Source organism: Anabrus simplex, chromosome 6 (assembly GCF_040414725.1).
Source record: "Anabrus simplex isolate iqAnaSimp1 chromosome 6, ASM4041472v1, whole genome shotgun sequence".
NCBI classification, from domain to species: domain Eukaryota; kingdom Metazoa; phylum Arthropoda; class Insecta; order Orthoptera; family Tettigoniidae; genus Anabrus; species Anabrus simplex.
The window spans coordinates 77,906,776-77,924,515 of NC_090270.1; the positions used below are offsets into that span (position 1 = coordinate 77,906,776).

General features: G+C 36.7%; 1 protein-coding gene across 2 annotated transcripts in view; it reads left to right on the forward strand.

Moving 5' to 3' along the window:
• Hrs (Hepatocyte growth factor regulated tyrosine kinase substrate) overlaps positions 1–17,740 on the forward strand; it is a 158,005-nt gene that overhangs the window by 107,791 nt on the left and 32,474 nt on the right. For both annotated transcript variants that reach the window (XM_067149828.2, XM_067149827.2), the window contains 4 exons: positions 2,932–3,138; positions 8,318–8,531; positions 11,115–11,299; positions 15,271–15,397. In XM_067149828.2, the coding sequence (XP_067005929.2) occupies positions 2,932–3,138; positions 8,318–8,531; positions 11,115–11,299; positions 15,271–15,397 (733 nt within the window). The remainder of the gene's footprint in view (positions 1–2,931; positions 3,139–8,317; positions 8,532–11,114; positions 11,300–15,270; positions 15,398–17,740) is intronic.

Consider the following 17,740-nt stretch of genomic DNA (forward strand, 5'->3'; position numbering starts at 1 on the left):
CAGTAACTTATAATAAGTGTTTACAGGAGAAATGTTTAACAATCCTATAAAAGTTGGCTGGGGTGGGGGTGGGGGTGGGGCAGACATCTGTAAATATGAGAAATGTTGAATACAGTGACCTGTGGATGATTGAAGACAGTTATCAATATGGATTGATTGTACTGCAGTACCTGTATCAAAGATTTACAGACTTTTAAAGTGTTTTGTTTCATCATATATTTTAGATGTGCTGTGCTTTTCAGTGGTTCTTTTTTAAATGTTGCCAATTGTGGTTCAGTGTAATGGCTGAGGATGACCACATACGAGGGGCGTTTGAAAAGTCTGTGCAAAAATAAAAACTACTTACGTGTTTGGGGTAAACCTTTTTTATTTTTTGACATAGTCTCCTTTTAGGCTTATACACTTCGTCCAACAATGTTCTAGTTTGTTGATCCCTTCCGAATAATAGGTTTTGTCCATGTCTGCAAAATATCCATTGCAATCACCTCCTCAATAGTCTGAGGAGCCAAGTCTGGAGAATAGGGTGGATGTGAAATGAGGTGGAATCCTATTTCCATTAATTTTGCGACCACAACTGTTGAGGTGTGTGCTGGTGCGTTGTTGTGATGGAAAAGGACTTTCTTGTGGACCAATCGCGGGCGTTTTTCTTGCAGCTCGGTTTTCAAACAGTCCAATAATGATGAATAATATGCACCTGTAATAGTTTTACCCTTTTCCAGATGGTCGATGGGGATTATCCCTTTCTCATGACCAATTATGTACCCGTTCAGTCAAGATGCCCACAGCACTAATCTCACGCACCTTAACTTTTCTGTCATCCATCACCATATCATGGATTTGATCAATGATTTCTGGATTCGTAACCTCCACAGGCCGTGCAGAACGTTCAGCGTCACTTGTGCCCATACGGCTAGTCCGAAAATTTTGAAACCACTTATAAACTGTTCTAATCGAAGGTGCAGAGTCACCATAATGTTTATCAAGTTTCTCTTTAGTCTCCTGAGGCGTTTTGCCTTTCATAAAGTAATGTTTACTCACCACATAAAATTCTTTTTCGTCCATTTCTTGAAAATCACTCTACTTCCTTGATTCACACGAATGCCAGACACAAAAGAAATAGACTAATATGGCTGAAACTTGGTGTGCGTTCATTCAAGAGATGCTACTAACTAAACATGACCTCGATACGCGCCGGTGGTGCCATCTCTCGGACTTTGCACGGACTTTTCAAACCACCTTCGTTCTTACGGTTGAAACTAGTCCCATTAGTTTGTTTAATCAGAATATATGCAGTGATTTTGTGTGTGTGTGTTTTTTTTACATTGCAAGTTATAAATCTCATTCCGTATTGACAGTTGTCACTTTACAAATAAAAGTATTTATAAAATCCTCCTTATCAATACAATTCAACTCGTCTGTTAAATGGAACAAAGTCTATACATGTTTCAGCCTATTCTCAAGGCCATCTTCAGCAGCAGAACAATTATTACATAACACAAACAAATTAAAAATCTTGATGAAGTGAAAAGACAGTGATCATGATTAATGAATTTAAAACATATTGAGGTACAAAGTCCTCTCGTCTGATGGGTCGTTCTTGATTGACAAATAAAACTTGCTGAGTGTTAATATTGTAAACACTGTGCTAGGCAGTGTAGTGAGATCGTCAATACCATGGATTAAAACTTTTGTAACATCTGTAACGAGAAAAGGAATTATGAGTGGATGAAAAGTGAGTCAAAAAAATAATGTAAGGAAAGAAAACTCTAACTTAATTGTAAATAAAAGTTGTTGTCTTGAATGGAAATGACCTTGTCAGTCTCAAGTCACATTGACAACTAAGCTTGTGTGTGGCTTACCGTGTATCTGTGCTGATGCGGTTGGGTGGAGAAATGGTGGGGGGGGGGGGGGGGGGTGAAGGGGGAGGGACATGGTGAGTCACGGGAGGAGGGTTTTGAAGGAAGGGTGGATCTTGTTCTAGAATGTCGGTAGCGAAACTCGTTTTTATTAATAAATTGTTCACAGATAAGCAGGACAAAGGTTTCCAATAATATATTTTTCTTTTCATAGATATCATTTTAGTTGTGCACAACTTTTCAAATGCAGGAGCTTCTTGTATAAATAAGTACATACCATAGATCTTTTATCAGGTTTTAACATAATTATTTGTCAATTTTTTGTGGTATTAACTTTATTTCATAACAACAGTAAATTGGAAAATTTATGTTTTGTGTAGTACTGTAAGATCCTCAAGATGTTTATGTACAAGATAGGTTTTCAGAGTAATTGTCTTCATAAAGTATTGCTTGCCACACTTAGTTCAGAATAAATCTTAGAGCTGAAAAGTAAAATTAAATTAGGCTCCTGTAATATATAAATATATAGAGCTGAAAAGTTTGTTCTGTAACTATGTTTATTGAACGTGACCTGAGCACTTCTGAATTGACAGTAGCACTGATGCCTTCCATATAGGATCACATAACAACCTATCATAATTACATACATTGGTATGTAAACATTGGTGATAATCAAATGCTGTTACAGGAGGGTACTTCAATGGGGTTTTTCTGGATCTAACAACGTAAGTCTGGGACTTGTATAAAACATTGTTCAGTAATGTACAACAGTATTAGACTTTAATCATTTTAATTCAGGCTCTTTCACAATGAAACTGAGAGGATATAGTCATTTTTCAGTCATTCAAAATGACTACAACCAAAATAATTTAGTATAAAATGGATATGTGCTAGGTTTCATGTTTACATTGCATTTTTATTTAATGTTCATTTTGAATGAGCCTTAACCTGTTTGCAGTTGTAAAAAATGACATTAAGAAATTTAAAATGACTGAACGTAGCAAATTTAGCACTGTGGATAATATAAGATCAACTGTGCCTTTCTTATTGTATTGAGCAATATAAATGTTTACAGGATAGTAGTCCTGGTCCACAGGATGAAGATATTGATCCAGAATTAGCCCGATATTTGAATCGCTCCCTTTGGGAAAAACGGCGTCAAGAAGACTCGGCCGACCAAGCTGTACATAGTTCTGAAAGGGATAGAGTTGGTAGCCCATTAAGTCAGCAGCCGTCTGCTCCGACCAATATATCGAGCCCACAAGCCATTGCCAATAAATCTGTAAGTTTATTTAAGTATTATTTATGTTAAATATTGCTCTAAGTGAGGGAGGAATTAATAATTTCAAATTGCAGTTTATTTGGGTAGAAAAAAGATGAAGTTAATCACAGTGATATGTTAATTTAGCTCTTCAACTTGAGATGGTTCCTTAAACCCTTTACTTAAGTATCATCAGTTCTCTAGGTTCCTTCTTATTATGCTGTTCTTGATTGAGTCCAACCATCTTAGTCTTGATCATCTCATGTTTTCCTTCCTTCAATCTTAGCATCAATCATCAACTTTGGGACCCTTCCCTCTTCCATTTGCTGAACATATCCATACCAACTCGGTTCATTTCTCTCCATTCTGTCTGAAAGCTTTTCTACTATGATTTCTTTTCTGACATTTTCATTTCTTGCCCTCTCCTTTGTCTTTCATATCATACTACTAAAACTTGTAATCTCTCTGCTGTGTATTTTGGTATGAGGCAGTAATACATCAGCTCTTTACACTTCCTTGTTCCAAATTAAATTCCTTGCCCTTTGGTAAAATGCATCCTTTTTCTGATCTCCATGTTCTATTCTACAGCAGTTTACTTCCCAAGTACTTGAAGCTTTCCACATTTTCAATATCTTGTCTCTCAACTTTCCCTTCTTTTCCTGCTCGAATTAACACAATTATCTTGCTTTTCTCACTTATTTTCATTCCATAATTGCCAACGTGCCCACTCAGTAAGTCAAGTTGATCTGGAACTCTATTTGCTCCCTACACCACAATGTCATTTGCAAACATCACCTTCAGCTCCTTGCCCCCCATATTTTTCTCTTGTCTGCTTCACAGTCTCATCCTCTACCATTTTATATTTATTTTAGCATGAGCATGTGTGACGCTAACGCTATCTACCTTGAATTAGCCCGTTAACAGAGCAGCTCACAAGGGTCAGAAAGAAACAACATAGACTATTTTAAAACTAAAGAAGAACCAGGATTGAAAATTGTCACCAATATTGTCAAATGAAATGTGTGAAATATGACAGAAATTAAAATATTTTTTCCATTATTAAATGTGGAGAATTTTAACATGTAGAGTACACCTGGTTTAGAATTGTCAGTAAATGTGGTATTGTGGAAATGTTTGTCACTTTATTAAAGTACTTCTTCTTCTTCTGTTTTATGACCGCATAGGATCACTTTAGTCAGTTCATCGTTCAGGTCTCTTTGAAGGGATTGTTTGGGCTTTGCGGTCCTTCCAGTACTTCTTCAGACGCTCCGATCTTCATGCCCTTTCCTCTGTTGAAAATATGCGTGTTGTTTGTTTGTTTGTTTCACATAAGGGTAAAGTTTTGTATTCAGTTTTATCTCATTTGTGGTGTCGTCTGTTGTGAGGCCTATTTCCTTCAGATCCTCTCTTACTTCTCTGATCCATTTACATCCTGTTGTGGTATTTTTTGAGAAGAGATTGTGTTGTACTAGTTGTTTCACATGTCTTGAATCCTGCATTCTCATGTTATGTACAAAGAATCCCTGTCTCCTGTTACACATAGTATTTGTAATGGGTTATAGCTCTTTGTACAGAACTTTGTTAGATATTATCTGCCACTGTCCATCTTTATGTTTTTTTTAAATTTTTTATTATTCAGGTCCTTCCAATCCTCCTTTCAGTTTTCTGAAGTCTGTCAGTCTTTGATTGTTTATTCAGATGAAAAAGTGTTTCCGCTGCATATGTAGCTTCCGATTTTATAACTGTGTTGTAGTGTTTTATTTTTGCATTTTTTTTATTATTACATTTTATGGCCTTCATTGGACTACTCTAGCCAACTTTATACAAAGAATTTTTTAGTTTCCTGTCAGCCCAGTACTTCTTCATTCGCTGGGCTGAGTGGCTCAGTCGGTTAAGGTGCTGGCCTTCTGGCCCCAACTTGGCAGGTTCGATCCTGGCTCAGTCCGGTGGTATTTGAAGGTGCTCAAATACGTCAGCCTCGTGTTGGTAGATTTACTGGCACGTAAAAGAACTCCTGCGGGACTAAATTCCGGCACCTCGGCGTCTCCGAAAACCGTAAAAGAGTAGTTAGTGGGAAGTAAAACAAATAACATTATTATTATTATTATTACTTCTTCATTCTCTCTGATCTTATCTTTCTTTCTTCATCGGAAATCACCCTTCCTATTGTCTGTTTGTTGATTCTGATTTGCAGTCTGGTTTGTTTATCTGCGAGTTTCTTGATTTTGTCGGTTTTGTTTCTTAGGTCTTCCACTGTAATTTGTAGTTCATCCATATCTTCTTTGATTTCTGTAATCCACTTAATGTTGCACTTACTATTCCATAATTTTTCTATTATTCTCCTGATGATCCTGTTCTCTGGTGTCCTGATTAGATGTCCAAAAAGTGAAATGCGTTTCTTTCTGATTGAGCTCATTACTGGTTCTATTTTCTTGTAGACTGTTTCATTAGAAGCTACTCTCCAGTGTCCATCTTTTTGGTATGATTTGTTGATGCATGTTCTAATGATTCTTCTCTCTATCTTGTGTATTTTGTATATTTGTTCAGTGTTAGTTGTTTTGAAGATGGTTTCGCTTGCGTATGTTATTTCTGGTTGAATGACTATTTTGTAATGTTTTAATTTTGTTGCTATTGACAGGCCTTTTTTGTTGTAGGTATTCTTGGTGACATATTGTGCTCTGGTCAGTTTATTTATTCTGTTATGCCATGCTGGCTTTTCATTGAGATCATATATGTTATGATTTCTCCCAGATATTTAAATTTATCTACAATTTTGATTTCTTGGATTCCTATGGCAATTTTGTTTGAGTGGTGGGTCAGTAAACATGATTACTGTCTTTTCAAAAGATATTCCAAGACCAATTTTCTGTGCTATTTCCTGTAGTGATATAACTTGTCTGGTTTCCTGAATATTGTTGGACAAGAGAGCAAGGTCATCGGCAAAACCTAGGCAATTTAAACTTGCATTGTCTTTGGGTCTTCCAGTTCAGATGTTCTTTGGGTTACTCTTGTACAGTTCCCTCATATATTCCAAGGCACAGTTGAACAGCAGTGGTGACAAGCAATCTCCTTGTCTTAAGCCTGTTTTTATGATGAATGGTCAGATAATTCCCCTCTGAACTTGACTTTTGATTTATTGTTGGTTAAGATGAGTTCAATCAATTTGATTAATTTTGGATGGAGCCCGAAATTTCTTAATATTTTCAACATTGAAGGTCTATGGATACAGTCGTAATTTTTTTTAAAGTCCACGAAGGTTATTGCAAGAGGTTTGTTTTGCTTCTTGTAATATGCTATGGATAACTTTAAAATGATGATTTGTTCTGCACAGCTTCTCCAAGGTCTGAAGCCTCCTTGGTATTCACCTAATTCTTCCTCTAGTTGCTCTCTGATCCTCCTGTATAGGATTCTGGAGAAAATCTTGCATGTGCAGTCTAAGAGAGAGATACCTCTGTAATTATCTGGATTGCTTTTATCTCCTTTTTTGTGGAGTGGGTGGATTATGGCTGTGGTCCAATGTTCAGGGAACTTTTCTGTTATCCAGATTTTTGTTAGGGCCTTGTGTAAGGATGTTTGAACTGTATCACTGGCATATTTCTACATTTCTGCGAAAACTTGGTCTTCTCCGCATGCCTTATAATTTTTCAACTCTTTGAGTGCTGTTTCCACCTCTCGGATTGTTGGGATTTATGAGTTCAGGCGGGGTTTTGATGGGCGTGTCTGTATTAATTGCTAAAAGTTCCTGGGGTTCTTCACAATTCAATAGTTTAATGATTGCTTTTGCCATGATTTCGGCATTTTTCTTGTCATTACTCTTCAGTTTGTTCCATTGACTTAAGCCTGATAGCCAACGGAAGGTCACTGGCATACATGAACCTCCATACCTTTGTTTCTGGCAAGTCTGATGTGTACACGTTGAATAAAAAGGGAGCGAGAATTTATCCCTGAGGAAGGTTGTTATTCACTTTTCTTGTTCAGCTGATGTTCCTCAAAACAACTTGGAATATTCTGTCCCTTAGCATGTTTTTTTTTTTACAAGGATGGTAATTGATTTGTAAGGAACTGTACAATGATGTGTGTAGATTAGTCCTAGTCTCCTTACAGTGTCGAGCAGCTGTAAGGTCCACAAATACTGTCAAGGTTTTTAAGCCTTCTTGGAAACTTCTTTCTGTGAAGATAAGAAAAGAAATTTATCAGTGCAGTTACAATGTGGTCTGAAGCCAGGTTGTTCCACAAAGACTTTCTCAAGAACGTTACGTCCTATTCAGTTATACAGATCAAGTGAGTTGGCCTTGTAGTTATTCACGTAGCTGTGAGCTTGAATTTGGGAGATAGTACGTTTGAATCCCATCAGCAGCCCTGAAGATGGTTTTCTGTGGCTTCCCATTTTCACACCAGGCAAATGTTCAGGCTGTACCTTAAAGGTTTTATGTTGCATTAACTACTTTAAAAAATAAGTGTGCGATTTTCAGAGACACTGAGGTGCCAGAATTTTATCCTGCAGGAGGCCGATTTGATAGAATCTGATGATCTTTTAAGAACGTAACATGTCATTCTATTTCTTTCTGTTTTTTCTTCAAGTTTAATACTGTTACCATATGTTTTCTTTTTCAGATTTATTAGTCAAAATTAGTTTCGTTAGACTGAAGAACCTAACAATTACAAATTATTTGAGTCAAAACTGAAAGAGATGACTTCATATATTACAAAGTTTCTCAGATAGACATTGTCCATTCTTCTGATGAGCCTGTCTTGCAGTTGAAGCCTTTTCACAACATATGCAGTGGGTCCAGCATTCACTCCATGATATTCCTAGGACCCAGTGATGGACCTGACAAATCAAAAGCTTTGATTTTGTTCCTGTCTGCTTTGTTAATGGCCTGTGTTTCTGTAGCATATGTGGCGATGGGAAATCTCAGGGCATTGTCCAGATGGAGTTTGGTTTGTTTTGTTGTCATCCTGATTTTCCATATTTTAGTCATCATGACAGTGTGTTTCTATCCATTACTAGCGTTCCTGATTTCTTCTGAACAGCTACCATCAATTGAAATAAGTATTCCCAAGTAGATGAACTTGTTCACTGTTTTGTGTACATTACACATAAAGCCTCCATAGTTCATACTTTTCTTATACAGTACTTTATTTATTAACTAACTAGTCTTTCATACTCAACATTATATCTCTTTCCTCATAATTCCAGCATAAACAACAAAATGGTGAGACGGATAGCCAGATAGAAGATTTTGTATCCACACTGAAGACCCAGGTGGAGATATTTGTGAATCGTATGAAATCTAACTCTAGTCGTGGAAGGAGCATAGCAAATGACAGCTCAGTGCAGACACTCTTCCTGAATATCACAGCAATGCATTCCCAACTTCTGCGGTTTATTCAACAGCAGGATGATAGCAGAGGTGAGTTCTTTGTTGAAATACAGAAGTAAGTTCATAGAAAGAAATGTTTACATTTTATAACTAACAGTGGAAGGAAATCCTGTATAAAATTAGGGATTTACCTTAGAATAAGCATATACTTTATAACTTCCTTGTTAATTAGTACAGTTTCAAATAAAAATTGCTGGAGGACTTCCTTTGCAGTTGTAACTGTTCCACCTCGTCAAAACACTTGGGGAGATGAAAGTTATTAACTTGGGATACATGAATATTAAATAAACTATTTGTGGCTTGCCCGCAAATTGCCACGCAAATAGAAACAATTAACATTCCATGGTTCCCCATTTCTCTATGTAATGTTTGGGCGCCATGGTTACAGTTTTAAATAAAACTGTAAACCAAAATGTATATTTACTAGCATAGAGACTTATACTTAAATGTTATTACAAATAATTGCCGATGGCGGATAAACTTGATATCAAATGATATCGCGTAAAATGATATTATATTAAATTAGTAGGGCTGGAGAAGCCAGGACGGTTACACAGTAAAGAGAAAGAAAGTTGAGCTGCAGTATTTTACACATGCTTGTTTATTACAGTTCTTCTAAAATGCCTTGCTCGTTCTGACGGCTAGTAACAGTATCGTAGATGTTGCTGACAGTTGTTATGGCAATTAGCACACACCTCTGAGTATAAATAATCGTAGATAGTTGTGAGCCCTCCTTGCTTGTGGAAGCAGCTTGAGTGGAGGGTGGCCATTGCTGCTTCATAGAGAAAATTGTTTTTGTGTGCATTTAAAGTTAGTGAAGTAATTCTGTTGCTGTAGTTAGGTTTAAGAGTCTTGCATCTTGTTGTTATTGTTGTTTACCACTCAATTTCAATAGGCATAAAACTCATTATTTATTGAATAATTTCTTTGTAAATGAAGGCTATTCTTTCAAGGTTTTAGAAACTAATCTTGAGCAACTGTTAGTCACTTTACTCTCATCAACGGATTTCTTCTTGGTATTATAGACACGCTCATGATGTTGAAGGAGCAAAAGAAATAACAAATGGATAAACACAATGACAGGTCAGACAAGATGGCTTGTTCTCCCTTGTATTTCATATTAGATTAACTTATTCCGTTCCTTCAATCCTTCTGTGTTTGGCCTGTGTTTGATGTCTTCCACTCCATGCAAAATCATTTTTGCTCTATTTTCCTGTGATTATTATGTTTTCTTCTTCTACATTTATTTTTTACTTCGTGTGTGAAGATCTCTCAAGAATAACCTCCCTTGAGTGCACGTGCCTCCTCACCTAATGATGTTGGGACACCGCTGTGAGCTTGCATCCAGGAGATAGTGGGTTCGAACCTCACTGTTGGCAGCCCTGAAGATGGTTTTCCGTGGTTTCCCATTTTCACACCAGGCAAATGCTGGGGCTGTACCTCAATTAAGGCCATGGCTGCTTCCTTCCCATTCCTAGGCCTTTCCTATCCCATCGTCGCCATAAGACCTATCTGTGTCGGAGCAACGTAAAGCAAGGGGGGAAAAAAAAAAAAAATCTTTATTTTGGGGAGCAAGAATGAGCTTGTCAAGGATTGAGGCGTAGAAGAACCAAGATTGATGAAGAGAGCGCCTGTCTGTGTGAAGACAGCAATGTTTTAAAATGTGGAGTTTGTCTGTTGTTTTCATGTTTATCCTTGTCTTGCCTTTCTGTTACTCCCTCTTCCCACACTGACGTATTACTGTTTGGGGATTGCTCTCATGCAGCCCACCAGAAGCCCTAGAGCTATGTTTTTTTTTAAGGTTCTGCCTCCTCCTGCAGTGTTTAGTCCAAACATTGGTCTGTAGTGCCTTTTTGTGAACTCCGTTCTATGGATAATCTCTTCAGTTCCAAGTAATTACAACTACCTTTGTCCTGCATTATTTAATTTATATTAGATAGTAATGGTCTGCTTTTGTTACTTTCTCCTTCCATACTACTCTTCAGTATCATGTGCAGGAGACTTTATGCTTCAAGATATGTCTGATTCAAATGTCTCTGTGTACATGTGTTTGAAATAAGTACCTTTGGGCTCATACGTAATTTGTTTCTTTCTTGTTGATCAGCTAATAGTGGCATATCTTTATCCGTTTCAAATCAAATTGTGGGATCAGTGATGAAACTTGATCTCATTTACTTATTGATTGCCTGGATGTAAACTCGATTGCTTTCATTTGTTCCAATGCATTGGACTTTCTTGTAGACTACGGAAGTGTGTGATGGCTGTGGCTAACGCTTTCTTGTTCCTGATCATATCATGCCTAGTATTCCTCGGAAGATCTCCATACTGGCAAGAGCCAAGAATGTGTACAAGAGTTTCAATGCCATCCTGATTTCTATCGTAGAAAGCCATTGGAGGGGCTATATTACCCTGCAGTGTAAAAGCTTCTCCCCGTTCTGAACTACTAAGTCCTTGTGTAAAATAAAACTATGATATATCTAAATATATTGGTTAATTTATGCTAATCAGTACTAGATTCCCTGCTCTTCTGCAGTGTCTTAAAATATTCAAGTGTTTGTCACACACGTATGGAATGATGATTTTCTGCCCTTTTGTAATTATTGACTTATACAGTCTACTACGAGGGACTACAAGATAAGTTAACCCAGGTGAAAGATGCTCGTGCTGCTCTTGATGCTCTCCGTGAGGAACACAGAGAGAAACTTCGCCGTCAAGCTGAAGAAGCTGAAAGGATGAGACAGATGCAGATGGCCCACAAACTGGAGATCATGCGAAAGAAGAAGCAAGAGTATTTGCAGGTATGTGCACTAAAGATCTTGTTTACCAAAGTTTTCCAGCAACTTTCTTCAACCAACGACTTGTCATTTAGTGGGAAAACTGGAATGAAAACTCTGTTCTTAAAGTAAGAACAGAACATTCTTTCAGGAATACCTTGCCCAGTTTAGCCTTGTACCTTCTTAAAATTGCTAGAAAAATTGGAAACACACTAATTTAACACAATTTTTAGAAAGAAAAGTACACAGTATTTAGGCAGTGTTTCCAAAATAATTCACAGGATTTTTGAAGGCGTATATAAATATATATTGTTGAAAATGTGTCAGGCTTGCAGTTTTAGAGTAGCGAGCCTGCCTCTTACCTGGAGGCCCTACGTTTGTTTCCTGACCAGATCAGGTTTTTTTACATGGATTTTAGCCTATGTGAGAACATTTGAGGATCCATAGCGGCCCAGGTCCAGCAAGCCAAGAATAATGTCCAAGAGGATTTGTCATGCTGACTATGGGTCACCTTGTGATCTGTTGGCCTTGGGACTGAGCAGCAGTCTCTTGGTAGACCAAAGCCTATTGAGGCTCTAGCACCATTGGGTTTATTTATTAAATTTGGTATTTGTTTTTGTTGAAAATACCTATTGGTATAGATTGAAATTGAATAGTATACATTAGTTTCAGAATAAAATAGATACACTGTATTTACGCGAATAATCCCCACTGCCGAATAATCCCCGCACCCAAATTTCAGGAAGGCTCATTTTGAAGAAAATATTAAATTAACTAAAATTCCTTCCATCAAAAGAGTAACGTAGGCATAAACAAGCATTTCATATCACTTTGCGAAGTCCACGTGGTCTTTATGTAAATATGAACATGTAAATTTATGAATATCTCTGCTTTGCCTGAGATGATATAAATACATTATCACTGCTATGAAATATATTTGTCATGAAAATTAGCAAGTACGTCTACTTACGTGACAGATATTTCATTAATCTGAACTTGCAATAGGCTTGATTCCCCGTAGATCAGAAGATTCGTTATCTCTTGCATCAATAGAATCCTCTCCTAAATTACTTAAGTTTGTCACATTCCATGTCTACAACACTTCTCACACGCGGTCTCTTTTTACTCGGATAGTAACACGACCGGTGGTGGATAATTTTCGTGCAATGTAAACACTTGAAATAGACACACCGGCGAATTCAGATATTAGTTTTGCGATACAGTAAAACCTTGTTAATTCAAAGTCTTTGGAATGCAGAAATTGGACTTCCAATTACTTGATTTTGAATTGAGTGTCAGCTTTTAATTCAGAAAGGCCAACCCTTGCTGTGTCACAGAATATTCTAATACACATTACTACATGCAATTAATATTGCTTCACAGTTTAAAACTTTCAAATGCCATGAAAAAAATAAAACTATTTCCAAAATGTATTCAACAAGGTGCATTTACAGTATTCAAATAATGCCCTTGGATAATTCACTGGCAAACATAACCTCACGCTATGAAAGAAAAAGAATTATTCAAAGGCAAGGCTCCCCTGGCTCCCCTCTGCAAGTGGATTAATTGGATTATTGTACTGTATGCATTTTAAATGCCTTGTACTTGCACGGAAAATATCCGATGCCCTTAAAACATCGTGGCTTATCGAACTTTCCTATGATGAGGGAAGGAAGTAGGAAGTCTCCCACTTCTTTTTCTTCTTTGTATTTGATGGACTTTGCTTGCACGTTACATCCAGCCACCAGTCTTACATATAATAAAAGGGAAGTTTTGTGAATAAATGAGGTTGGGACAAGTTTGAGTGGATTAAGCCTGTAGGATACCTCTCTCTCGCTTCCATTTGCATTGCAACACAGTACAGTACCACAAGTCTGTTTGATGGGATTGGCATTAAAAAAAAGAAGAAAAATGCAGTTTCATTGGCATTAACAATATTGTTCGGTGCGTATGAATTGATTATAATTGAGCCATGCTTTTTCGCCAACTGTTGGCATCGCCAGTTTTCGCGGATTCTGCTTCTCTGCACACTACCTCCTACGTGATATTGTGGCGTTTCTAAAACTCTGAATACAAAAGAATTAAGATTTCACTCGAACTTCAACTATGAAACACTATAGACACACCGAAGTAAGTGAAAGTGCGGAAAGCTACCCCTGCACATTCTGGAAGACACGTTCTATCGTGACGCAGAGAAAATTTGAATTTAAATTACTCTGTAAAATATTATTTTTAAAAAATGTACAGGCAGTTTAGAATTAAAAATCTGAATTGTTTTCCATTTAAATATGACATGGGGACAATTTTCTCCCATCTCCGGGTGCACAAAGCATAACTGTACATTCAGCATCGAAAACTAGGTGAGCCAGGAGCGTGTTGCCAACCTTGGCAAAAATAAAACCCGCACCCCAATTTTGTGCCTCAAAATTAAAAAAAAAATTTAAAAAATATGTGGGGAATATTCGTGTAAGTATGGTATTTATGCTATTTGCTGGATTTACATTTTCCTTGATTTTGTAACAGTTCTTTTTCTATTGAGTTTGGCCCCTTATAACAGTAGTTATGATCTACTGAGAAAGTTTTCCTGTAAGACAAAATGGTGTGTTTTACATTCCTAGCATCAGTCTTCAGTAATAATAATTTAAATAGCACACAAAGTGGTATTGGTTGAAATTTGAAGCCGGTCGTGACCAAAGGACTAACGACGATTCATGAACAATTTCAATTAGTTCAAAGGGCCATTGTAACGAACAGGCACAGTACATCAGGACAATTACAGTATCTGATCTGAAGTGTCTAGACATTATAATAGTAAATTGAAACCTAGATTTTGCTAAAACTTCATTATCCAGTATAAAAGGAAACACCTACCAAGAAAATAAGTAGGTCAGGGGAGTTCAACAACTGTTACTGAGGGTACTTGCATTCCGTTTCAATTACAGCTTACAGTACTTCTTCTTCTTCTTCTTCTTCTTCTTCTTCTTCTTCTTCTTCTTTTCTTCTTCTTCTTCTTCTTCTTCTTCTTGGCAATGTCATTTTAACTGTTATCTTTCATGGTCTTCCAAGCTTTGCCCTTATACTAGTGCATTCCTGTTTGTCGTCTCCGAAGACCGTAAAAGTAGTTAGTGGGACGTAAAGCAAATAACATTAAATTATTAATTCATTCCTGTAGTGGGACGTAAAGCAAATAACATTAAATTATTAATTCATTCCTGTTTGGTGAGCATCCTTTCCCTCTTCAATCCTCCTCCCCTATTTTCAATATGGCCTTTTCTTGGAAACGAGAGGATCGTCCAACTTTCCTTCAAAGAGGAAAGTGATCCCCACTTCTTTTTTCCTTTTTCTTTCCTTGAAAATTAATTGCAAGCCTTTGTCCCGCATTGACTTTCTGAAAAGTTAGTTGCCTCGCTAGAAACTAATTCTGAAGATTTGTGTGGTGTTTTTGATTGATGTTATTGAACTTATTTGTATTCTTTAAAAAAAAAAAATACATATTCTTGTATTTGATAGTGGTAACTTTCATCATACTTTCTTGAGTAACCTTGGGAAACAAACATCCATTAAATCTAGTAACAACAAAACAAAGTTTTAAAATGCCAATCAGTAAGAATACTTTTCAATATATGTGTTCAGAAGTTGTGTGTTATATTATTTCCTTCTTAACACTGATTTGTTTAATAATGATCAGAAATCTGTAATGCAGAATAATTTACAAGATGTAAGCAAGACTGATAATCCTGTTATTTTACCCTTTAAAATAGTGGTCAGCAATTTACAAATAATAACTGCCTTTTACTGCCAGTGCAAGCAAGTTTTATGATCCATCATTCTTTCAGAACTAAAACAATAAATTTTAAAACAGATGAAGTTACCTGGTAGAAAAAACCATCAAAATTATCGAAATTCCCATTTTATGGTGTTGTATAATGATGTTTTTGTTTTTTGAACTTCTTGCATCATCCCTTGTTTTGAAAAAGTAGCTTTCCATATTACAGTACCAACGTCAACTTGCTCTCCAAAGAATACAAGAACAGGAACGTGAAATGCAAATGCGGCAGGAACAACAGAAACAGCAGTACATGATGGGATCCATGCCATACAGTATGCCGTACTTGCCTCCAGGTATGTAATAAATAATCTACTTGAACAGAGCGCTAAGTAATTAGTTAGAACATGCAGAAATGTGTTCGATGGTGGTGATCGAATTAAGGGGAATTGCAATGGGATAAACCAACTCCTAATAAGAATTCTGCTTTGTTTTTATCTTCATTAAGATTGAATTATTAACTTCCTGTAAAAATTACTTTAGTATTTTTGGGGTGATGGTCGTTGGATTCTTTTATCTCTCATGTCGTACAAATAAGTTTAGATGTGCATGTTTTATGAGATTTGTTTCATTTGAAGAGTCTTGGCTGAAAATCTGTTTTATATTTGCTTTGAAATATTCTTCTATGATGCATATGTTCATCAAACATCATCATGGTTACAAGTTAATTTGTAAAATCCTGGTATCATTCATGGACTGCAATAGTGGTACAACTCAAAAAATACGAAAGCAGAATTATTGCAGACACTACCACTGTCTGTAAATTTGTTTCATTATTATAAGCTGCAAACTCCCAAGATAATTCAAGATAATCTGTAAAAAACAAAAAAAAAAAAACACTGCAGCATTAGTGACACATCTCAAAACATCTAGGTCATGGCTTTGGGAAGTGGAATGAGGGAGCAATTTTTTTTTTTTACCACTTGCTTCATGTCGCACCGATACAGACAGGTGTTATGGCGATGATGGGGTAGGAAAGGCCTAGGAGTGGAAAGGAATCTGCTGTGATCTTAAGGTACAGTCCCAGCATTTGCCTGGCGTGAAAATGGGGAAACCACAGAAAACCATCTTCAGGGCTGCTGACAGTGGGGTTCGAACCCACTGTCTCCCGGATGCAAGCTCACAGCTGCGTGTCCCTAATTGCACAGCCGACTAGTCTGGTGAGCAATTCTTAAGTAACATTTTTACTAACTGAACTATCAAGCCGTTTCGTACAGCTTGCTCTTAATTCCATAAATTAAATGTATGATTTCTGCATTTCACTACTAAGGCAATGTTTGTATTCATTATTTCAGAACATGTTTTTTTGAGTTGTACCACTATTGCAGCCTATGAGCGATAAGTGCACAGTTCATTAGAACTTTTTGTTTTAAAGTGGGTTTTTTTTCTTTTTTTTTTTTTTTCAACATTGATGATCCTTTATGTACTTACTTTGAAGACAGAATAATGCTCTGTATTATTAATTTCATAGGTTTTTCATTTATAGCTTTATGTAATCACTTTTATAATTAGGTAAAGCTTTATGGGTAGTTTAGAGATTTAGAATTCTTCTATAATTCATAAGTTACAGGGCTAGGTCTTATATATTGGTTCAGACCTATACTGAGTTTTGTTTCATGTTTTGTAAAACTCATTTCTCTGTACCTAAATGTCTTGCAATACAAGACTACAGTATTTCTCTTCTGTACATTAACAAGAAAAAGGAAGAATTTGTGTTATGGTGTAGAGTTTGTGAAAAATTAGAGTTGAAATCTGTCATGGGTTGGCGTAAAATTCACCTGTGTTTCGGCAAAATATTACTAAAATTTTTGCTCTCCTCAACTTCACGTTTATGTTCATCTCTATCCAAAATTTCACTTTTTTTTTTTTTTTCTTTTTTCTCTGCGATAAAGGATCACACTCTGCGTTATTGCTAACTTTTAATATTTCCTCTTCATACAGTCGAGGTGGCAGAATGTTGTCCAACAGGGGTTCTCTGACGTGCCAGTTAATCTGCCAACATGACACCAACACGTTCAAATACCACGGGACAACTTATCTGTGTTTGTGTGCCATGTTTTTGTCATACTATGAAAAGTTTTAAGTCTTCAGTTATTGACCTTGCAAAAGTAACTCATTGGCACATTGGTGGGATGCAACATATACACAAAGAGATCCCCATGAGCTTAATCAGATTCAACCATGCATTCAGCTTTACATTTAAAAGGGGAAGAATCCGCCTTTCAAGAAGCTGTATTTGATCATCTTGTAGGTCTCGTTCTGTTTAATATTGAGGGCGAATCCTTATCTCACCTGTCTCCCTCCTACTCAAGGTTAGTAGTGGTCGTGCAGAAGGCAGTTGTTAGCGAGCAGTGATATTTCTGAATTCTGAACAGAAGTGAGCCAGAATTGTGGGAAGAGGCTTGCATGAGAACATACGAATAGCTGTGACTCGCATAAATTATATATTAATTCTGGGTGTGCAAAGGACAAGAAAATTAGTATGCTGGTGGGTTAACAAGTTGACATAGTGAACACACAAAGTAGCATAAAGATATTTTGAAGTCTATTTTTGTGCTTGTCGTGTGGTTATATGGGTATTTCAAGAATTCTTAGTACAAATTCCGTGTCAACTGCAAAATAGTAATGCTTTTACACAG